At 36.6% G+C, this 24,910-nt stretch overlaps 1 protein-coding gene across 4 annotated transcripts in view; it reads left to right on the top strand.

Moving 5' to 3' along the window:
* Nucleotides 1-222: 222 nt before the first annotated feature.
* The window catches only part of HECTD2 (HECT domain E3 ubiquitin protein ligase 2), a 41,344-nt gene continuing 16,656 nt past the window's right edge, over nt 223-24,910 (top strand). For 2 of the 4 annotated variants that reach the window (XM_042790379.1, XM_042790385.1), the window contains exons 1-11: nt 223-838; nt 6,049-6,178; nt 12,387-12,525; nt 14,929-15,031; nt 15,961-16,050; nt 16,641-16,705; nt 17,775-17,820; nt 18,919-19,028; nt 20,431-20,579; nt 22,122-22,245; nt 24,536-24,632. In XM_042790379.1, coding sequence (XP_042646313.1) covers nt 623-838; nt 6,049-6,178; nt 12,387-12,525; nt 14,929-15,031; nt 15,961-16,050; nt 16,641-16,705; nt 17,775-17,820; nt 18,919-19,028; nt 20,431-20,579; nt 22,122-22,245; nt 24,536-24,632 — 1,269 coding nt within the window. In that variant the 5' untranslated portion in view covers nt 223-622. The remainder of the gene's footprint in view (nt 839-6,048; nt 6,179-12,386; nt 12,526-14,928; nt 15,032-15,960; nt 16,051-16,640; nt 16,706-17,774; nt 17,821-18,918; nt 19,029-20,430; nt 20,580-22,121; nt 22,246-24,535; nt 24,633-24,910) is intronic. The other 2 variants (XM_042790370.1, XM_042790364.1) reach the window with 1 other exon arrangement.

Below are 24,910 nucleotides of genomic sequence, written 5' to 3'. Positions count from 1 at the left end.
CGGCGGCGCCCCCCCCCCGCAGCGAGCGAAGCCCCTCGCCCGCGCGGCTGCGCAGAGCGCGGGGGACAGCCCAGATTCCCGTACGCCCGGCGCCGCCTGGCCGGCAGCGCGGCTCTCCCGGCGCTACGGCGTTTCCGTAGCCGTGTCCTCCGCTGCCCCCGCGCGGCGCCCCCGGTCGCCAAGCGCGTTTCTATGAGCCGCCTATAAACAACATGGCGGCGGCGGCGGCGGCCCCCCGTCCTGCCCGTGGGCTGTAGGTGGCGCGGTGGCTGAGGGGGCGCAAGGGTAGCGGAGTCCGGCGGCGGCAGCCGCCTCCGCTCCGCCGCGTCCCTCGCTCCCCCTCCTCGCCGGGGCCGCGGCGGGGGCGGCAGGCCTGCGCCCCGCCCCGCCCCGCCGTGCGGGGGTGTCTGAGCGCCCGGGAGCAGCCCGGCTGCTGCTGCATTGCCGCGGCGGCCCCGCGCGGAGCGGAGCGGCGGCACCGGGGGTGCCCGCAGGGGCTCCTTGGGGGCAGGCGGGAGGAGGAGGAGGAGGAGGAGAAGAAAAAAAAGAAGAAGAAGAAGAAGCCGCGGGGGCTGAGGGGCTGCCGTTGGGAGAGAGGCGCGGGGCGGCCGGGAGCGGGGCCATGTCGCTGCAGAGCCCGCCGGCGGCCACGGCTGCCGCCGACCTCCGCCGCGGCGCGGGGATCCCGCCGGGCGCGGAGCTGAGCCAGGGCAGCGCGGCGCCCCCGTCAGCCGAGGAGGGCGGCGAGGATGGGGAAGAAGAGGAGGAAGGAGGAGAGAAAGAAAAGGAGCGAGAGAAACTGCCGCCCATCCCGTCGGCGTCCAGCGCCGCTGCCGGGGTAGGTCTCCTGCGGCCGCCGGCGGGGCCGGGAGACCCCAGCGCCCGGGTGCTGACCGTCCGTGCGGTCCCCGATGTCATTTGCGATGTTTGCTGCTTTCTTCATGGTGGTGGTGGTGGGGGGAGCATCATGTTCATTTTCTTTCATGTTCTTTTCCGTTGAGAGGCTTTCATTCAAGTTTCTTAAAAATAACAAGTGCATCTGTAAGCAGTGACATAATGAAGCTATAAATTCTCTGTCTACTTATAGTTCTTTAACATTTTACAACGGTCTGCTCTTTTGGGTTAGTCATGACTGAAGGTTTGCAGCACTGTGAATGTTCATTAACGGTTTTCGGGGGTGGAGGATTTCAGCTCTTAATACACTTAATAGCAAGAGAGCTAGCTATATTTTTAACTTCCTAAAAGGTCTTTTCCGGTTTTTAGTTTGAGTTGAAGCAAAGATGACAAAACATTTCAATAACTGATGAATGAGTTAACATGGGTAAAAAATTGAGAAGGATATTTGCCAAAATAAAATTTCAGAAACTTCACTTAAGATTTTTAATTTTATTGGAGTTATGGATTTTTTCTGCTGTCCATACAATATTACGAAACATAAAATTTTCCTGGCATGAGTTGAATGTCTTACGTAGCTCAGTGTTAAATCTTGTTGTAAGTTACTTCAGTCCAACAACAGAGCAAAAATTTTACCAATCCTGTAGTAAGTGACACAGTTACAAGATTTAATTCAACAGTTCTGATAAGTATCTGACTTACTAGAAATTATCGTTTTACATAATTTGAGTTTAAAAGATTGAGCATCTAATGTTTATGACTGTCATGAAATAGTTGTAATGTTAAACGAAGTAATCGTAGACAAACTGCAAACTCCTTTGAGCAATTCTGCCAATTTTGTGTTTTGCCTACAACGTTCCAATCTTCTGAAAGGCTTTCAGCTTTGCAAATCTGTCTGAATGTGGAAGAATGTGTTTGTTCTTGTGATTCACATACAGATTTTGTGGGACAAGTCTGTAATGGACAAGTGCCCAGGAGTTATTTTTACCTTTGAAAATCTCCACTTCAGACTTTGAATGGCAAATGCTAGTCCTGTAGAATAAAGATACAAATGCCAGTCTAAAATGTGTCAGGGTTAGCTCAGCTAATGAAAAACGTGTACAGCTGGACAGCCATGTAGAATTTCCACTGTCTTAAGAATCAGTAGAACTTGTTTGTAGCCGACCATCCTTCACGTAGCTCTGAACTGTTGCCCACTGGCATAAATTGTCTAAATTCATCTGCTACAGAGGAGCTGAGATCTGGCTAGGTGTGATTGCTTGTCAAATGCATGTGGGATTTTGATTTTACAAAGAGCTGAATATGGGTTTTAATAGTGTGTTACAGAGGGAGAGTTTTGGGGACAGTTGTAATAGATATTTGCATAGCCCTGGATTTCTCTGTTTGTAGCAGCAGAATGCAGTTTTTGATCCAAATGTACCAAATAGGGAATGTAGGTCTGTTTTTGCAAGACCCTTACGAGTTTCTGTAAAGAAACTATTGGACTGTTGGTCTGCTAAGCCCTAGTTGTGTCCAACCTACACATCTGATTCTAGGGCTTTGTGAAGTATGTCAAGATTTATCAGATATAGCATGATTTTAATACAAGTTCTGATTGAACATCAAAAAAATGAGCGTTACTTAATCAAATCCTCTCAAACACTTTTAAAGAGAGAAATATGTTCTCAGCTTCCCCCTCGTTGAAGTGGGGAAAAGTTTGTAATATGCAGACAAAAGGGGGAAATTACTGTCTCTTAAAAAAAAAAAAATCTTTGCTTATTCATGTTTCTTTCCCATTAAAATTCCCTTCCTTTAAAAATACATGCCTGATACAAATACAGTGATACTCCAGATGACCTTAATTTTCATATTCTGTCTGCCTGTTATTTCTAAATTTATAGCCCTCATGATGACTGTGGTGATATAGATACTATACATTGTTTCTATATGAAGATATTCTTGTCTCAGAACATCTCCCCAGATTTTGTGTAATTGACATTTTCTTCGGTGTGCTAAAGACCCACCATGGATTTGTGCAACTGATGTGGCATGACTAGAGCTTCCTCGAAGGCAGCATGAAGGTGTGACACATCCTTTAAACAGTTTCCATTTTCCAGAATAGCTATGGAAAAGGTCAGAATTTTAGTAAGTCAACAGATAACCGTGATATCCTTTTTCTCCTAAGAGCATGCATGTGAAGGATGTCTCATCTGGAATTTAAGCTAGCTGTAAATTGGAATAAAGGCATTATGTGACTATTGCTATTGTCATTTATATCATAGCTTTTCCTAGCCAAGGGCCATGTGGAGTTATGGAAGAATGGTTAATCTTTTTTTTTTTTTTTTTTTTTTTATTATTATTTTATTTCTGAGAAAAGTTGTGGAGGTTAAATTAGTCTATGAATAAATTCACCTTATCCTTAAAGGAGTTCAGGCTTTTCTTATGGGCCAAAAGGTGATTGGAAATAATGCATAAGGAGTGATGGTTTGGAGGTCTGTATTCACATTCTGAAAAGAAACTTGTGGGAAGCTAAATAACCTGCCACATTGTAAGCAGGAACAAGTAGAAGCATCTGTAAAGCAAAACCAGTCCTGCATTACACATTTCATGATATTAATGGAAGGGGAAAATCCTAATCCTTGTGTAGGCTGCTGCATAGACAGCTGCCTTTAGGTAATCTGAGTGTCCTCCATGTGTTCTTGCACAGGGAAGAAAACCTTTCACTCCTTACTGACCTTTCCTTGCCATGTATGTAAGGGTCTTGAGTGAGTTATGTTAGGGCTAAAGAGTAGGATTTTCAAGAAACTTTTCTAGACGATCTTTTGTCTCTTCGCAGAAAGCACTCTGTATGTGGTCTTTGCAAACAGTTTGACTTATTTTCACCATCTAATTTAACTTAAATAATGAAAAACATAGATCTATAAAGTATAGTGCTAGTACCACTCCAGTCTTATGGAGGGCTTAATGCCTTGGAAAACTTCCACTAAGAAGCCAACAGAGTTGTGGGTTATTAATATGCTCTTTTAAAAAGAGGATTAAAGATTACTTTGATCAACTTACTCCCTCTAAACATACTCATTCTTTATTTGGGGGTTCAGTTTTTTGATGGCAGTATGTGTGTAGAGTCTTAGTCTCTAGAGGCTCACTGACCTCCTACAAAATTTTGTATTACATGGTGCTATACACTTGTCCTAGATTACTCTCCCAGGAGATGTCAGAGATGGGCATGCAGTTTCCAAGTATTCCTCCAGAGCTTTCCAGTAAAGGCTTTGTCCATACATTTGTTTAATATTGTGTTAACTGCACTTGGAGCAGGATGACTGAGTTAAATAGCACGTGCAATTTTTGTTCTTTCTGATTATTGCTGAGGAAGCTGGAATTAAGAAGGTTTTTCAATAACTGTTCAACTATACCATTTCAGTGGTATGACTGGACTAAAACCCAGAAAGCTGAGTCAGTCAAAAAGTCTGCTTCGTAAAAGCTCCTCTTATCAATAATCTATGATAGCTATTCACTATTAATCATAATTAGACTAGTCCAAGCTCCAGAGGTTTTGTACCTAAAGCATAGATTTTGTGACACAGCGGATTAACCTCATATCTGGATTTGTTTAAAAGTCCTTTTTCAGACAATCATGTCTTGTCGTGTTTGTTCAGGGTCTGTTTTTTACCAGTCATGTGCTGGATGATTTTTAAGAAGCATCTTAATGGTATTTCAAAGGTTATAAAATAGAAGAAAAAGTTAATGTGAAAATTATAGTGGTAATTACATTTTATTTTTGAATGTTTGTTACGTACAAGGAATTTGGAGCTAAACATTGAAACTGGGTGTTTTTAAAGCCAAAAGTCCTGCTGATCATTCAGATTTATAATTTGTGGAGTTCTAAGCCATGGTAAAATAGCTGTTTGTGCCACAGTTATTTAATATTCATGACAATGTACCAGCTCACGTATTCTGCAGCATGGCAGGTTTATGGGCTGTGTTATTACCCTCCTGGTGGTATTTCAGGGTGTTGTGGTAGAAGGGAAATGCTTTCCTTGGAACTCTGGCTGTGTGTTTTAGTCCAAATTTACTACTCTTAAGGGGAAAGGGATATGTATGGGTTTAAAAAAATTGATAGGATATTATGTTAATTATTCTAGAATTTTTATTCTCATTTGGGGAATTACAGATTTGATTTGCATGAAAACATTTTTTTTTTCCTGAGATATTAACCTAAACATTCATCTGCTTGATATGAGGCTTAAAATCATGATGTGCAGCAAGAGTGTATATAATTTTTTTGAGCTGATCTACCTTTGCTTGATATCAACTGATGACTTGGAACTGAGGTGGAAATTAAAATCTCCCTTGTGTGACTTCTGTCATCTTGGACAAGCCCCTTAACCCACCTATGCTTTGCAAATCCTTCAGAGTAAATAACTATATCTAATAGCACTTAGTGTTAAAGAGACCAATTGGCACAATCCTTTGGAAGTCTGTTGTGTGATTTCACTTCTGTTCAGTGTTAAAACACTTCTTAGCAAAGGCTTGTGTAGACTCTTTGGTGGCAGCACATACAGGTGCTCAAGCAGGTATTTTTTTAACACTGCATTAACAAATGTTTGTTGGCTAGACTTTCTTCAGTGGCAGCGGGTGCTGATGATTTTGAATCATTAGGGGTTTTTACCCAGGTAGCCAGTATTTAAATTTTGTTAGCAGGTTAGCTCACATAGAATTTTTGACCCCACATTTCAAGTCTTGGGAAATTTGTCTAAACTACTTCAGCATATTAGGGTTATTTGGAAAAGGTAATATGTGATACTTTGATCTGTTTAAACTGAGCTGGATGTAGTGAGGAATATTGAATTAATTAGAACTTAAGATACAGAAAGTTAGGATATTGTTGAAAACATTTTAATCGTATTGTGTTTTCCTCACAGTAATCCAAGGATATCTTCATATCCTGCAAAAGAATACTTGAGTTTTTTAATATAATGAAAGGAATTCCTATGGTATCTCTTCTGATTCAATTTGAAATAAACTTGCAGAATCGTCATTTATGTCTTATTTAGGTATTTCCACTTTGATTTCAAGATAAAAGGTATTTGAATATTCTGTGTAATGCCTCGTGAGTAAAATTACTCTTGCAGTAATGTATTAGCCCTTTATAGCATGCTGTCATCTTAATTACAGGGATTGGAGAGAGGAGCCAAAAATCAGTTTTCCACTTTCAGCAATTTCATCACAACTATCAACCAAAAGAAAGAAGGCATCGGAAACAGAAATTCGCCCACTCAACTTGTTATACCCAACATCAAAAATGGTAAGAGAATAAAAGCCCCGTGTTACTTAGTTACCAATTTAAGAAGGTGCTCAGTGTTCTGCCAATAGTTGTATTGTGGTAGTGCCAGAAAATCTAGAAATCCAGATTTCATTAAATTATTCTGTGCTGTACATTGTACAGGTAGGGATTTGTATGATAGTCTACCCTCTGTAGATGTTATGTCATAGAGACAAGTTAGATAAGAAAAACAAATAGACTTGGAGGATGAAATAATCATCTGAAGTTTTAAAGAAAGTTACAGATTCAGTAGTCCATCTGCAGCTACTATCTGTTTAACTGCAGTCATATGGTAGTTTCACTAGAAATTGTCAGAACTTTATGGAGAAGATTTTCCTATTGCCATCTGAAGGGTGGCAGGGATGAGGCAAGCATAGGGCTCTTAAGGGAGACAGTTGCTGGGAGTTCCTGTTTTTCAGTGAAGATGAAGGCCAGCGATAACACAAAATAAAATGCACAGGCAAAGATCGGTAAGTTCTGAAGATCTTTAAAGGGAAAAAGGAAGGTATTTGTGGTACAATGAGGTAATGATAATTGTTGAGAAGATAGAAAGTGGAGCTGTGTATTCAGTATGATAAGCTAGAATCATGAAGACTGGTGAGATGACATTGCAGTTAGACCTTAAGTTTTTATTAGATTTTGGGGCTAGGAGATGGAATTTCAGTAATTTGGGACTTTTGATAAAACATGGTACAAACATTTGTCAGGTTTGTATTGATCTTGCCCCTGAGCCAGGTCCCTTGGCCTTATTGTTCTGTGGTTCTACAAGTCTTTATAGCACTTGATGAATTTGAGGCAAGAAAGAAAGACTTCATTAGTTAAAAGAACTCAGTAGTGTGAGTTTGACACAAAACTGTGGACAGGTATTATCAGTTTCAAAGTTTCTCAGAAAAAGATGGTTTCTGCCTTGCAGGATTGGATCCTCACTAAAATAATCGTTGTATACTTGCTAGCTATACTGCAAAAGTAAAAGGCAATTGAAGACTTTTTTTTTCAGCAATTTTTGTTACACAGCAAGGAAGTATTTCCTACTTTTTTAAAGAAAAAAAATAAGGGAGGGGGGGCGAGTCACTGACCCACAAAAGGCAATTATATTTAAATGACAGCTTGCACAGGACTTTGTACTTTGCTCAAGTCACTTTGTACTACACAAAGGATACCAAGGTGGCTAGAGATGGCCAGTGAAGAATTCTCCCACTGCTGCATAACTTACTGGAGTTAAGGTAGAAGTGTTGTTCTTGATGGCAATACTTGGGGTGAGGCAAAAAGAAGATGCCGCAAAGCAGGTCAGAGATCTGCTGATTCTTATGATGCATGCTGTAGGGATGAGCCAACAAAACTGGAAAAACAACCTTCAGGTGGCCATTGCTCTCACCTATATATTTTAAAGAATGAATTGCATGTAAACAATTGCAATATTGTTGCAATCAAAAAGTTGGCAGAGAAATAAAACGTTTTGCCTTTCTCAGATAGCATTCTTTTCCTCAGAAGCTAAAAGTGACCTCTTGTCGATATTATCTACTCAGCCGCTAGCCTTTTTAACAGAAACATGCATGCAGTTGATTCATAGACCCCAAGTTACTGTCTTTCATTGTGGAAGGCTCACTTGTTTCCTGTCCAGCTTCTGTCTGAATAGCTGCTTAATACAGTCTTATGTTATGAAAGCCTACTGCTTAATAAAATGTAGGACAAAGTAAAATTAAATCTGGTATTGGGCCAAGCAATGTGACAAATACAGAAATACAGTACCCTTTTGCAGAATTCCTTTCACTAAACAGAAGAAATATGTTGGCGCCCCTCCCCCCCCCCTTTTTTTTTTTTTGTACCTGACAAGAATGGTAAATTCTAAACACCTCTCTCTTCAAGAGCCCTCAGGTTTTGCTGCACATGATACTGTCACAGTTGTATTTACTGCCTCATAAGTACTTAGCTATTAATTTCCACTGCACTAATGCATGGCAATATTTATTATAGTCAAGGACATATTCTTGAAATAGAGCTCAATGTGTAAAATTGAACAGGTATTCTGGTAGTTGCAGCATGCTTATATAAAACCGGATTGTTTTTATGAACAGTCCAAGGTGGACTGAAAATTTTTTGAGGAGGTATGTGTATTCTATGGAAAAAATAACCATCAAAACAAACTTCTCAGTTAAAAATGCTTCTTTTGCTCTTTTGGAATTCAGGAATGATGCGTGGTTGGTGGGGTTTTTTCAGTTTATTTATACACATGCTATCTCTCTGAATGTGTGTGTATATATATGTGCATATACTGGTAGTAATTTAGGCTTAAGTTCAAAGAATGTTATCTTCATTGAAAAACAAAAGTGTGGAAGAGGTAATGCTGGTAAATACAACATGAAAGCTGAGATGATATTTGTTTTCTGTGCAGCTGCCACAGAGATTGAATTTATATAACAAGTCTTCTAATGCAACAATGATCTAGTATGAAATCTATATATGAACTTGATGATTCTACTTCTTTTATATGTTACAAATATAAGTAAGATTTGTTTGCTTTGCCTACTTAGAAAATTTTCATCTGCCAGGAACTGTGTTGGTCACTGAAAATAACTGCTGTTCTAAATTCATTCACCCTAAATTTCTTTGTACTAGTCAATTCTGCTTTCTATCAATGAGATTTTCTTCCTCAAAGTTTTTCATCATTCCCTAGGCCGTCACTCATTGCTGAGTCTTTTTACTTGATGTAACTGGGCAAACAGCCAGAAATTATTGCTTTTTCTTGTCTTGTAATACCGTGTTATTGCTGCTTATCAACTCAATACATAAAGTTTCAAGTTTCTCCTCAATGGAACTCAAGTGACAGATCTTAATTAATATTTTTGAATGTCAGGCAAGCAAAATCTTTTTACAAATAAACTTGAATTATGGCAAAGCATATTGAAGTTGACATTATTTATTAAACATATTATTAAAACTCAGGTTTAGTATATATAATTTAAGCTGCATATATTTGAAAAAAAAATTACATCACTGACAGGGCACAAGTTACTAGCTTAGCACCTGCAGCCTCAATTTAATGAAATGAGAAACGGCTTCTGACAGCAGCTGTCTCTTCTACTGATGTGGAGAGAATATCTTCCTCTTTTCGGTGTATTCAGTTGGTTATAATTCAGTGCTTAATCCATTTAAAGTTGAGAAGACAGAATGAGACCTAAATAAAAATGACTTATCTTCCTTAGATTATAAAAAGAAGACATAGTCTTAGTTTCTTATAAGTCAGTCCCTCCTGCTTTCAGAGAATGATGTGCAATAGCAGAGCATTTGCATGATGGGATTGTTTGGTGCCTTGTCGTAAATTAATTTAGTATCTATGTGTCCACTTTGATTTTTAAATTACTACTCTTCTCTTTAAATAGCTTTAAATTCCAGCTGTGAGCATGGGCAAGGTTCCATATCTATAATCAATGCCATACTCCGGGGATTGAGGGCAGCTCAGATCTATTATCATCTGATGAATGGTGGCCAACTTAAGTCACAATGACAGTGTCTCTGTCATTAGCATGAGTGAAAAGAATCTGCCTCTGGGTTTAGGGGATTTTGTTAGCATCTATTTCCCTGCTGTGATAAATGGAGTAGGCAGCAGAGTAGTGATACTGCTTTGATGTTTAGTTAATTTTAAAAAACAACTCTTGGAAAGGGCTTAGAGGGCTCAGACAATTCATAGAGGATTTTGGTTTAATTTGTTTGACATTTGAGGACACTTTTATCTTATATAGTATCTTTTATCCCAAACGTATGTCATAATTCATATAAATGCTTTTAAAAATGTGCAGTATAAATCAGACTGAAAAAGTATTTTAAGTATATTTGAAAAGACACTGTCAGTAAAATGGGTATTTGTGTATACTGCATTGGAATATTTTTTTCATGTTTTTGGTGGGTTTACTCTGTTGGCTACCAGATGCCCACCAAGCTGCTCTATCACTCCCCCTTCCTCAACAGGATTTGGGGAGAAAATAAAATGAAAAACCTCATGGGTTGAGATTATAAACAAGGAATCCACTTTCCAGTTACCATCACAGGCAAAACAGACTTGACTTGAGGATATTAATTTATTGCCAGCTAAACAAAACAAAAACAAAACTCCAAACACCTTCACCCTGCCCCTCCTTCTTCCCAGGCTCAACTTGATTCCTTTGTTCCCAGTCTTCTACCTCCTTTCCCTGAAGCAGCATGAGGGGTGAGGAATGAGGGGTTGCAGTCAGCTCATAAAACTTCATCTCTCTTCATGCTGATCCCCTGCTCCAGCATGGGGTCTCTCCCACAGGTTACAGTCTTTCACAAACTTGTCCAACATAGATACTTCCTATGAGTTGCAGGACTTCAAGAACTGCTCCAAATGTAGGCCCTTTCCACAGGGTACAGTCCTTTAGGAATGGTCTGCTCCAGCGTGGGTCCCCCATGGGCCACAGTTTCTGCCAGCAGCCTGCCCAGGTGTGGGCTCGCCACAGGCTGCAGGTGGATATCTGCTCCACCACTGTCCTTCGTGGGCTGCAGGGGGACAACCTGCTTCACCATGGTCTTCGTCTTCTCCATGGGCTGCAGGGGAATCTGCTCCAGTGCCTGGAGCACTTCCTCCCTCTGCTTCTCCACTGACCTGGGTGTCTGTAGGGTGGTTTTGCTCTCTTTCTCTCTCTCTTTTTTTTTTTTTTTTTTTGTTAATATATAATCCCTCCCGTGTCTCAGCTGCTGTGCAGTGCTTTTTACCCTTTCTTAAATATATTATCACAGAGGCGCTACCAGCATAACCAATGGGTTCAGCTTTGGCTAGTGGTGGGTCTGTTTTGGAGCCATCTGTGTCTGAGATAGAGGCAGCCCCATCTCTCCTCTCACAGAGGCCACCCCTGCAGCTGCCCTGCTGCCAAAACCTTGCCACATAAACCAAATATAATGTTCTTAGATCAAATAGAAAGTAAGGAGTAGAATAGAAAATCCTTGTTAAAACACTGCTATTTGTACTTGGAATAGGCAGTCAAATTTACTGGGAAGAAATGTTTAAAGATGCTACTGTTTCAGCAATAATTCTCTACAAGACAGAAAACTTGCACTTCTCATTTAATTTATTGGAGAGATTCTTCTAAGAGGCTGTAGGTGATCCACAGTCAGTGCTAGCTAAAATTATGTGTGACAGTGTAGAAAAACTGACTGAAGGCTTGTCCTCATATGTCAGTTGGACTTTGTTGTGGTCATGCTTGAGATTTTTCTTATGTGTAGGGAACAGTAGTGTTACAGTTTGTATATTACAGTATTTTTAATATATATTGTAAATACAATAATGGACAACACTACTATTTGTGACTGTTACCAGTCATGGACTGCTAGATCTGTCTTTCAAACAGCAAATATGACAGGATCACTGAAATTCTATATCATTTGACTTTTTTTTTTTTTTTTTGTAATTATGTTCTAACTTGCTCAGTTTCAGTTCCTCACAGGTTCAGATAGATGTGTTGTTCAGAATAGGTGCTTTCTTTATGCATCTGACTTTAGAAGGCACTTGGCTTAATGTTCAGAAGGTTGAGCATCTACAAATGGATTTAATGAAAATTCTGCAGCACTCATTTCTAAAAATGAAACTATGTATGAATTTGGGGTTTTCTTGTGTGGTATGAATACTGCTGTATGTATATCAGTGTGTGTTACTGATGTCTTATGTAAGTGTAGTATTTTGCTATTCTGTTTTCTCTAGTGACTTGGAACACAGGTCATCAGCATGTCAGCAATTCAGTTGTGAAAATCCGGCATGGTTTTCTTTCTTTGTTTTTGTAATAGGCAAATCATTTGTTTGCAGCTTGGTTCAGGAGTTCATTTATAAAACAGTAGAGACTCCCTTCTTTCAGAAGACCTTCGATAAGAGACAGACTGGCCAATTTTCTCCCTCCATTGGCAGGAGGAAGCACTTTGTTCACAAAGACATAGTTACGAATTCAGGAAACAGTTTTTGCTTCTAGGGTTTTATTTCCCTTCAATTAGTTGAAGTTTCCATCATGTCTGGGATGAGCACGTGGTAAGAAAAGTACTTGGATGAGTTGGGGTTTAAAGATGTAGAATCAATCAATGTGAGTTTTCTTTTTTTTTTCTCCTAGTTCCTATATATCCTATATATATGTTTCTATATACGATTGCATTGTATATTATTATATTTATTGTTCTTTACTTTTCTAAGTGAGAGATCTACCACCCATTTGCCTCGATGTACGACAAAAGCAGCGCATCTCTATAGAGACCCTACCCCAAGAACAGAAAGCACCAATTCCTCCTGAACCTTCCCTTCCTATCCAAACCAAAACTGTGAAAGATTTTCAGTAAGTTACACTGATGTTTCTAAAAATGTGCTTTCTTTCTTTGGACTTTCTTCATTTTTTCCTAGTTCATACATTTGATTTTGTTAATCTCAAATGAGGAACCCGATCCATAAAACTGACAAGTAGTTAGTCTGGTTGTGATGGTGGGATTGATAACTCTGCTACTGTTGAAATTATCAAAATAATTTCTCTACCTTGAAGTGGTGTTCTGTTCAAGAAATGGCAAAGCTTGTATTTCAGAGTTAGAAATTCAGTTTCTGACATTCAGTGGATGTTTAGTTTTGGAAAAAAAAAAAATGTGTGACATTGTAGGCTAGAAAATCCCTTTCAGTCTTAGGTATTTTGTTTGTACAGCCAATTATGGTGTGTCCTGTCCATCAAGGTACGGGGCATTCTCAGTCTGGTGTGAAACATTGCACATCAGACATTTAAAAGTATAACATCATATCTGAGGACCTCGAGTGGCAATTATGTTGACTGCACTACTTCTACCTTTGGCTAAAACTGCAAATGACCTTTCTTCATGCATTATGTTAAAAAGTGTTAATTTTCAATATTAGTTTTCTGGCAAAAACTTATTTATTTTTTTATGTATCCTTGCTGCTTATGTGACTACAATTTTAAGCAGTTTAAGTGTAAGCTATTCTAGCACTTCTTTATGAGAGGCACTATGCTTTAAGTTTGTCTAAGTAAAAAAAGTTTTAAGATTAAAGAGTCTGTGCACAGACGTATTTATGCTGCTGCTCCATAGCACTGATTTAAGTAGAAGTAGAATTGATGTGAAATAGTGTCTTGTGTTACACTTCTATTTTTCCAGATCAGTACAGACCCTCAATCAAAACTGTGTCTGCATTAGACTTCTTCCAGCACTATTACGATACTTGGCACACAATGCTTGATCGGTTTAGCTACACTATCAGAAGTCCCCAGGGAAACCACCTGAATTGTTTTTAACTAGGATAGCCTGTTTTCCTCATGTCAGGTCTACACCACAAAATTTTACTGGCTTTTCTTGGTTCTCTGTGGGCACAAAGCAATAGGCAGAGTTTTTTCTCTACTTAACATAGCTATTTTCCAAAAACTGTGATGTTGACACTGTCATTTGAGGAAATGGCATAACTTTGTTGAAAGACTAATGGCATAAGGTGTATCTACACTAGGCGATTCTGCCTGTAATACATGAACATATATTGGCAGAGTGTTTCTTTAGTGTGGATATGTTTTTAGAGGGGTATTTACTAATTCAATTTTTTTCTTAGCCTTAGCACCCACAGCGCAGCATTATGCTGCTGTAATACCCTTGAGCATTTTACAGTAGGATAATCTTGGTCAGGAAATGGGGAGAAGTATTCCTAGGAAGAAGCCTGATTCTTCTATTTTTCAAACAGATGTAAAAATGAATAAATCACGGTTGCTCCAAGAGACGTATAAGCATATACTCTTCATTGCTCTTTTCCATGTTTGAAATTTTGTGCATTCAGTGAGGAAAATGAATGCTTTTTGATTAGTCAGTGTGTGCATTTGGTGGAAAAGTAAACAGGTGTAAAAGAGAATTTGACAAGAAGTGATCCTTTGTTGGTATTCAGGTGATTTGAAGAGCTGAAATTTTTTCCATATTCAGATTTTTGTATCTATTGACTACTGTCTAACTATGTAATTATCAATAATTTTATACATTCAAGTATAGTATTAAAAAGTCATTAGAATTTTTTGTATGTCCTGCTGATAACTTTTTTTTAAATATCTAGTAAAAAGATATTATCTGTGGAGAGGCAAACTGGGTTTTGTATCCCCAGCACTGTAGACAGTTAAAATAAAACTCTACTTCAAAGGTTGGTTGGTGTTTTTTTGTTTGTTTTAAATGTATGATAGCATACAAAATTTCATATACAGATACTTGCTTTGAGGTCTAATACTTAAAAGGGCTTTAGAATAAATCCATAGATTTTCTTATCCTCTCAGCGAATGTGTACAGTCACATACAAAGTTTATTTGAGAAATTTGAAGAGAAGTAAAATTTTGTACAAATGATAATGAATTTGACTAGTTTAGGAGCCTGCATACTTAAATAAATTAGTCTCAGAAATTTTGTCTTGTCAGTGTATCTTCAGTGTAATTCTGTTCTGCTAATTGTCTTAACATACTGAACTGTGACACCATGAATTAACATTTTGAATAAGAGACATAGCTCAGGTGTATCAAATACAAAATATGCTTTTGTTCTCTTGTAATACCATGATCTTAAAATGACAATGAAGATGTTAGAAAGATACTGGTATTATACTTATCTGTCTTCTAAGTGTGCTTAGTGGGGAAAGCTTAGAGTTACAGTGCAGTCTAAAGTATAAGTGGTTGGAAAGATTGAATCCTTATATTATCAATATCTTAATATATTCTTTCTAGGGATGATGTGGAAAAGGCTAAGTCATCAGGAGATTGGAAAGCTGTACATGATTTTTATTCTACAGCATTTGATTCTTTCCTGGAGATAAATGCTGCATTTAAGGTAGAAAATAATTCATAATACTGTTTAGTACTTTCAGTCCTTTGTATCTTCAAAGTGTTTACAAAAACCCCAGTTAAAGGCTTGCAGCTAGTTACTCAAAGCCACCAAGATCGTATTGTCATGGTTTTACCTGCCTTTGGTACATAATTGGTTATTGCATAGATTTATTAATTCCCATTTAATCAACTATATTTCAAGTGTAGCGGAGCTCTAAAATTCCAGTATGTAGTTCATTTTGTGATGCTATGATGGTGTAGATACTTTCTACACAAACTACAGTTTAAAAATATGCAAGCTAATGCAGCTAGTATGAAGGCCCATGTAAATCTGGAAACAGAAATTCCCTGTCCCTAAAAAAACATGTGATATGTGCTCAAGTAGTATAGCTGTTCTTGTGTTGTGATGGCATACTCAGTTCTCCTTGGGAAAGGTCATATTCATGTGTGAAAACATTCAGAATTCATGCTAAATTAATATTTCCTGCCTATTGCAGAGCAAAATGTGCTTATGACATTTAATATGGACCATAAGGCCTGAACCTTAGACAAAATAACCTGTGAGTTTTAGTTGCTTCACAAACATTGAATGCTTATGATTTTGTTGCTCTTGTCTGATGATAAATCGACAACAAAGATGAAAGATGAAAATTCAATGTAATTCATCATTTGAAACCGTCTTACATTTTTAACATAGAGCAACAAGATAATGGAGTTACATGAATATTGCCAATGTATATATTAGTATTATTTAGCTTCATTTTTCACATATTAATAAAATCAACTTAGATTATTATTTTGAGAAGGAAAATAAACCATTATATCTGTGTGTGTTTTGTTTAAACTTGCTGTTAAACTTTTATTTTTCAAAGATAGCTAAAATATTCAAACCATTTCAAAACTAAAAAGTTTCATGTACTATCTGACTTACAGAAAGATACCAGTTCTCCATTTAATACCATTGAGGACTCTGGAATCAATGCAAAATTTGTGAATATTGTCTATGATGCCTTACTAAACACTGTAAGTAGAAGAAAAGAATTAATGTTTTAAAACATTGTAATGATTATTTCAGCAAAGAAATATGTTAAGAAGCAATTTATACAAAAAGTTTTTCTCAGATAGGCACAATTTCTGGAGAATCTCTCAAAACATACTTAAAATGGTCCCATGAGAATTGTCATAGAATCTAGTAAAAGAGGAGGAAATTTTTGCTACTGGTAATGCACAGTTTATACTGTGAGAGATCTCAAAAACTGCTTGCAAGATATGACATAACTGCAATGGAACACTACATGGTGGGAAAAAAAGGAAAATATGAGGGTGGGGTAGAAAAAAGTAGGTACTGTGCTTAGTAAAGGACAGGAGTAATTTCGAAATTATATTTACAGTTATTAAGTTGTTTAAAGCATTGAACGCCACTGTTGGCACAACTCCAGGCCTCAGCTCAGCTCAGTCTGTGAGGAAATATACTTAGGAGCTCAGCATCGTAGCACAAAGATTTCTTAGCTGGCTTGAATCACAAGCAAAACAAATTTGCTTGTACATACAATATCTTGTATAGAATATGTATGATTACATCAGATATGATTTTTCCTCTCCTTTTTCCATAGCCTCAAGATGTTCAGAAGTCAGTCCTAAAAGGAATAATTAATGGTCTGCTACAAGAATGGAAAGGGTAATTATAACAAATGTTTGCATTAGTGCTGTTCCAGCACTTAGAACTGATACATGTTTTGTCGTTATTGTTTTAGCCAAAGAAAGAAAATGTTCTGATACAACTTATTTGACTCATAAGAACTTGTCTCCTTTTGTCAGGCAAATCTGCTGAAATGTATCTTGAACTCTGTAAGTTGACATTGAACCTCTGAGAGGCAGGCCCATACCCAGCCATATATTCCTCCACAGAATCTCAGCTGCTTGTTGTCAGGACAATCTTTTGGGCATCTGAACTGATATAAATTAAGGAATTTATCTAGAGTAAAACATATTCTCCCTGCCCACCCCCCAACCTCAACTAGGATGTTTTAACCTAGATAATTCCATGATCCAAAGTTTACTTCACAATACGGTCATGTGTGACAACAGCATAGAAAGGGCAGCAGGGGATGCAGAAAGGGGTAGCCCAAAGGCAGGAGATTGGGAGATGACAACATTTTAGCAAGAGGAAATAGAAGTGAAAATACATAGTTTGATTCACAAAAAAGATATAGCAAGAGATAGTGCCTTGTTGTGACTTACCTGTGACCCCACCCTTGGCTATTCCATTCTCCACTTTATACTAACTTCTCCGTGCTGTTGCTGCATGTGTATGTGTGGTATGTAAAAGCTTGAAGTATATAAACAGCAGGAAATGCAGAGGCTGCAGTGGTAGATTTGTATGAAGAATTCTGGCAGGAAATATTAAAGATGGGTCAAATAGACTCTTCTGTGGTATCACCTGAGATAGACAACAGCATGGACTTCCCTCTTTGGAACACTTCTTATTCTTCAATTCTGACTTTTTTTTGCCTTCTCTCTCGTATTATGCCACAAAAGACAGATGCTAAAATAGCCTACTGCCTTTAGAGAGTAGACAAAATCTTTAAGTCTCCTTTTCAATTTCTGAGAGCAGTGAAGATCATTAAATATGGTTTTCTACACATATTAGCAAAGGAAAGTTAAATTGTAAAGTGCATGACTTCGTGACTCTTAATATGTGTAATATGATGTAATATATATGGTTCTGCTTATTATTTCATTCATAGGCCACGAACAAAAGATGATCTTAGAGCATACTGTATACTTCTACAGGTAAGAAAAATACAGTATTTTTATTTAAGTATATGTCTGCTTAATTTATAATCTATAAACCAGTATACCGTGCAAATGATACTTTGTATAGCTGAGATACTTCACATTTAATTTCCTGTTATAAGTATGTATTAAAATATGAAAGAAGTATAGGGTATGCATGATGGGAATGGGAGCTTAATGGAAGATAGTTGATGGGGAAAGGTTGCATATACTAAAACTATGAACTAACAGACATGTAATTGTTTCCTATCATTTTGTGGGTTGAAAGAACAAATGCTTTAACAGGCTCCTTGTTCGTAGTTCTTCCTTATTCCCAGATTTGCTTTACTGGTATGCTGTAACTGATCTTTCCAGAAAGTTTCAGTATATGCACTGTTTGATATTGCTGTAACTTTCTCCAGTGTTGCATTTTATCCAGCAGACTCTCCTCAGTCTACCTGACTGGTTACATTGTCTTGTTTCTGTTTGTGTTAACCTATCACCTTTGCTACTATAGTGGATTTGCATTTGTAGCAAGTTTCCCCTTTAAATTTTGCCAGTGTAGGTAACACCTCTCCACACAACAAGAGGTTTCTGCTGTTATTTGAGAAGATCAGATGGTGATTTAATTTTTTGAGACAATAGTTTTCTTCTCTGGGGTGGTATACCTGTGAATTACAAGGAATATATCCTGCTGAAAAGTGGGAATGTGTGAACTCATACGTAAGAGGGGAAATAAGTTTGTATTGATGTGCAGGAAGACAGGAGCTGTGAAAATCCTTATTACTGAGATGGAAAGCACATGACTCAGAGGAGTGTAATTTATGTGCTACACAGTAAATGCTAACCCAGAAAAATAGTTTGAGTGTTGCCTTTATTACCTGTGGGCTTTTGAAACAAACAAACAAAAATCATACTTTTACAGTACAGAAGTTATGTATTATTTGACTAGAAGTTGCATATTTTTTTTTCATAGTTTTACTACTGTCACAGCAATTTTGTGAATTCCTTTCCTGTGTAATTGTATTGGCAACAACAAACATAAGAAAACATCCTAATGACTTTTCTCCCTTTATGCAGTTTATTAACCTAACACATCTTTTTAATCTTTTTCAGAATCCTCAATTTAGTAACACTTCTACTTATGTCATCTATGCTCACTTGCTAAGACAGATAGCAGCCTTAACAGAAGCTGACCATCATTTCCTAGTGCACTGGTCTAAAAAGTAAAAAAAAATAAAAAATAAAATTAAAAATTCCATTTTTAGGATTACAATTGTTACTGTATTTCCATTGATGTTGACTGTTTTATAAATTATATGAAAGCTAATTTAATTGACTAAAGAGATTGTTTTTGTTGTTTTCAAAGTTACATTTGGACGTAGTCCACTAAGTGATACTGATTTATAGATGCAAACTGTATATAATGTATAAAAATGAACAACTTTATGCAAGAAAGCCTTAATTGCAAAATAACTTCTGTAAGTTATTTTTCTGTAACACATTCAAAATAAATTATGAATGCAAATTTTTAGATACATGTTTAAACAGTATTATTAATAAAAACATCTTTATAATCTTTGTTTAAATAAAGGTTTATCTTGCATAATTTACAAAAGATACTGTAACTTTACTGCATCTTATGAAAACCACAAATGAAATTGAGTCCCTGCAATGTAGTGTAATAGAAGTGGTGAGAGACTGTAGTTAGGGCATTAGATTTTTAATTAATTGAAATAACTCTAATAGTACCTCACTAATAAAGTCATATGGGGGTCACTGCCCAAAGAGTGGCTTTTAAGTTGGTATGCAGGTTGCTTTACTTGTAACAACTGTGCAAAAAGTTCAGTTTGGGGTAAAAAAAAAAAAAAAGTTTTAATGGCCATATTCATAATTCCCTTATCTCCTAGGGAATCTGTTAATAAAGGATTTTCTTCTCTGCAAGGATGGAAATTATATTTCCCTCCACCCATTCTGTAATATGTTTAGATTTGCTTAAAATTGTGGTAATATATGATTTGATTTGAATTGTTTTTTACAAATAAGGTTTACCCTCTTGGTTAAGGATGCAATAGGCATATTGATGTTTTTATTCTTAAAGCATATTGGATATCTAAACCATTAAAATAGGAGAGTTCTTATTTAGAAAAAGATGCTTTAATATATCTACACATATATGTGTATTATGATCTTATGGAAGTGGTGCAGCACATAATTTAAAATGTGCAGTTTTCACAATCACATGAAGTACTTCCTACTCTATTCAATAGGACCAAGTATCTCAAAATAAAAAGATCAGAATTCCTCGATATTCCGACTGTGGAATGAAATGGCTAAGGATTTTTTGTCTACTTTTTGTTTACTAAAAGCCAAGAACAAGTAATGATTCTATTGCCTTTTTTTTTTTTTTTTTTTTTTTCTATAAATCACAGACATTATAAAGCATAGTTAGGTGAACACTGAAGATCCAGTATTTAAAAGCATGCTTCTTCAAACTTTATATTTAGAATTTTGGTTTTATGTATAGGACAAAAGCATGTTTTTTAAAAAATAACATTGAAATCTAATAATATAAACCCTAGTGTGGACAGTGGTCATGTGAGAGTAACTGCATCATGTTTGTTTTAGGATTTCACAGAGGAGGTTCAAGCAGCTGGTGGACAGGTTATTGCAATTTATTTCTTTACGCCTGTTTCCTGCAAAACCCGAAGAGTTTCCACCTATGGTGAAATGTACCTGGTGGATTCCATCAGCAACCAAAGTCCTGGCTCTATTCAGTAGGTATTTTTCTTGAACTGTGTATGCATATGTCTGTATGTGTACATACACATGTTTGTACACATATATACGCATATCTGGACAGGGTAGAGGGGATAGTTTATACCTCTTCTCTTCTGGGGGAGACTGACAATGGTGGTGACACAGTATAAACAACAATAAAATTCCAAAAAGCAGTAAGCAACAAAAACCATCTTCTATTGGCAAGTATTTATACTTGCTTTCCAATAGAGGATAATTGCTATGCATCATTTTCCTGTAACAACTGAAGATCATTCAAACAAAAATCCACAGAATTAACCAGTAGTTCAGGTTTCCCTTGGTTTTATAAAAGAAACTGTTTAAAATGTGTAATTACCACAATTTCTTCTGTAACTGGTTTACCCCCACAGAAGCATTTAGCATCTAAGAGGTTAGGCAGTGCATACACCTCTGAAGTCCAAAACGACAGCTTAAGAAAAGTAGATCCCTGTCCAGCTCAACATAGAGCACAGCAAACTTGGCCAGTGCAAATGCAAACCTTCTCCTCCACTCATCCCCAGTACCTTAGTGATTAGAGCATTCATTATGGAAATGGGAGGCTCGAGTCATTCCCCTTTTCTCAAGGGGTAAAAAACCCTTTCTCCTTTCTAGAAGAAAATGAAACCACCAAGTGACAAGATTGGAATGAGGATGTTTTCATTTCACTGTCAACTTAAAACTTTTACTTAAAAGCATTCTGCACAGTCCTGCTTGTCCAAAGCAACAGTTTAGACACATTAAGTCAACCATATCTAAAAATCTAAAAAAAGCTGTGTTTTGTCTGTGATCTATGAAAGAGTTGCTAATTCCTTAATTCTGGGAAAAGAGATATTTAGTAATTCAAAATACACTACTTTGTCTGACTGATCAACATTAAATTATGTTTAAGTGGAAACAGAGAAAACTTATTAGCTATTTGACATTATATGAATGTTACATAATAAGATAGGCAACTTAAATGTGAATTGGTTTTCTTCATTTGTTGAAGTACTTAATTTTTGGACTGCTGAGTCTAGATGGTGTAGTAGTTATCTGAAGAAATAAGCGTATCCTTGCATACTATGTTTTGTGCCCCTCCCTTTCCATTTCTTTTGGAAACAGACTTCAAACTCAAACACATCATTGTTAACTGGAAAGCATGTATCCATAGCTGTGTTTGAAATTAAATGAAGGTGTTTAAGAAATCCATCTATCGAAGTGCTTTTTCACTGATTTCAGCAGAAAATAGTATTCTTTATCCATGAAACCTTAACTTAGTATATGTCATTAAGTGAGCTAGAGTCAAATGAAGGTTCTTTTATCATAAATGGGCTGAACTGGGGATTTACTATTTTCTACAGCAGTTAATGTGATGTCATATAGTGTTATGTTCTAGTTGTAATTCTGTAGCTAAAGCTGAGACAAAGTTATTAGTAGGTGATTTGGTTTAAAGTTTCTGAGGTTGCTGGTGCTCAGGATGCCTAGAAAACAGATGTGCCAGATCCAGGCAGTGTTTTAAGACTTTTGTGTTTTCTTTGTAGATGCTGCGAATAGTCTGATTAGTCCTCCTATTATTTCATATACGGATTTCTATAATTCTACACTTGATCATATTGATCTTATGGAAGAATATCATAACTGGCAGTGTTATGGAAATTCTCACAGGTAAGAGGAATTAACTGGGTGTTTCTTTTTAAGTAGTATTTCCAAGCACTGTATCTACACTATGTATAGCTATCTTATATACAGTGCATATATACTGTGTATACATACCTTTTATGTGTATATAGCCAGAGTAAAAACTGTATCTTAATGGAAAAACATATTTACATAGTTATAGCTACTACCTCCTACACTTACTACTGTATGGATGTGAGGTTGACTATAATAAATCTCATTCTTCATTTGCAAACTGGAGAAAATATGTAAAATATAGATGATAATATGAATTTATTATTTATTGGCATAGACTTCTGATGTGTCTTACTACAAACATACTTTAACCTCCAATACATTCATAGAAAGTGATGTTGTGCACATACTTACCACTTAGTGATGAAAGTGTGTCTAATTACCTGTATATATATGGCTCCAATCATATTTGTTCCAGTGAAATCAATTGTTCTATTTCTGTTACATGAAAATAAACACACAAGTGAAATCCTTACAGACTCAAAGCTTGCAAAAGTATTTTCTTCTTGTAAGAGGCAGCCAGCAGTATGATTTAGAAACATCTAGCGAAACAGGCATTTAATCTTTCTGCTACAGTCTAAAATCTTAATAATGTTTTCTTAATAAAAACTGTTATTTTGTATAGCTGTATTTTTCAGCATATCATTATGTATCAGTCTTTACAGCTTGAATAACAGGATCAATTAAAATTTCCCCATATTTAAAGACTTTTCAGTAAGCTAATTTAAGACATCAGCTATCCAAATGTAGCTTTTTGTTTATTGCATGTGCAAATTTCCTTGACTTTAGCAACAATTCAGGAAAACTTGAAGAGCATCATTTGCTCCACCAAACGAGGTATTTTAAGCTAGGTTTCTGTCTGATACCTGATATTCTGCTTAGGAAGGAAGAAAATAAAAGAAATTAAAACAAAAACATTACACATGATAGCAATAAATGTACAGTAGGCTTTACATAGGCTCAGTCAGAGCATTGAAGCCTGAATAGTGCTGAGCTTAAAAAAATTTTTTTCATTGGCACCATCTGGCTGTTTTGTCACCCACATCCAAACTTATAAAAGGGCTGCAAGATCTCCACCTGCTCCAGTTCTTTTCAGTTAGCTGAGACACTAGGAATTCAATATATAACAAAACAAATTTTGCTTGATACATAATTTCTGGAGTAGCTGAAGTGCAGGATATGTATATTATTTTTAAAGTAACTTTAATTCTTTTACTTTGTTACAACCACACTTTTTTCCAATTTTACATCTTTTAACTCTGTGTTGTTCCACTTAAAAAAAAAATAATGAAACAATGGTGACAAAACAAAACCAATAAAAGAATAGCAATCGAGTCTATATGCTTAGAACTAAGAAGGCCAAGTAGGAGCAAGTCCTGGCTTACCTCCCGTATAAAATATTCTGAAATACATAATTCTTCGAACTAAGTCAACACTCCTTGGTAAAACATTTTGGATTAGGTTTTCCAGGAGACCAAGTGAGAATATTTTTCCTCATTTTTCTTTCTTTCCTGAAGACATTAGAATGCAGAGCTTCTCACAGGCGGGATTCAGGGTGCAGATGCAGTCTGGATACACACATTGAGTCTGAAGCTTTGGGTATTTCAGTATGAACTTCTGCTAGGTGATGCATGAGCTAAATCAACAAAAAACTTACCAAAATAATCAGTAACAAAAAATCTTTTACCTTGGTGATTTCTGAAGTTTTTAAAAATTAATTGTATCATTTGATTGCAGTAGAATGTGGCTGTGATATGATATTTTAGAAGTTCTAAGCATTTGTAACCTGAGGTTAAATCTGGACGACCTGTGGAAAATCAGTTCCTTTGAAAATCAGTTCTGCAGCAAATAAACCAAACAAGAAATATTTTTACTGTGTACCTGATAATGCTGCACTGAGCTGTTTTTCTTGTATTTAAGAAGAAGGTATTATAATTTTCTTTAATTCAGAGTAGCAATTAAAATTTAATATTTAAAGTAGATTACTTTTTATTCGGTCTATTGATAATGATAAACAATAAAAAAGAGCTTTATTGAGGATAGGTATTATTACTAATGACAATTTCTAGTGGTATTTCCAAATAACAGTTTGTTCTACTAGATTGAGTATCTATGTATACAACACAAAAACCAGCAGCTATTTGCAAATTACTATCAGTGGAGGGAAGGTAGTTATTGCAACGATTCACTCCTGTATTCTTAAAAATAAAATAATATGCTAGATGCTAGAAAGGAAATATTTTATCTTCTTTTCTCTTGTTAGGTTTTCTTTCTGTCAATACCCGTTTATTATTTCTATAGCGGCAAAAAAAGTTATTATTCAAAGGGACTCAGAACAACAGATGATAAGTATTGCACGGGTAAGTTATTTAGCGATAAAAGTTTGTGTCTTATCTACTGGTATTTTATAAGTTTTTGTTGGATTGACATTACATACAGCCTTTCATCACAACTTCTAGTATTTTGGACTACCCTGAAAAAGTACTCAAGCCATTTTATTATTGCTAGTCTACAAATGTCCATGCTGGATTCTCTCAATATTTTTATTTATTTTTATGTTCTTAGTATCAGGATGCTTATAAATACCAATATTGTGGAGAAAGAGTTACAGTAACTTTTATTATTTTTCTTTTTTGAG

The sequence above is a fragment of the Tyto alba genome, unplaced genomic scaffold (genome assembly GCF_018691265.1).
Source record: "Tyto alba isolate M040663 unplaced genomic scaffold, T.alba_DEE_v4.0 Super-Scaffold_1, whole genome shotgun sequence".
In the NCBI taxonomy this organism is placed as follows: Eukaryota; Metazoa; Chordata; class Aves; order Strigiformes; family Tytonidae; genus Tyto; species Tyto alba.
Note: the sequence above shows the minus strand (reverse complement) of the source record. Positions and strands in the feature narration are given on the sequence as shown.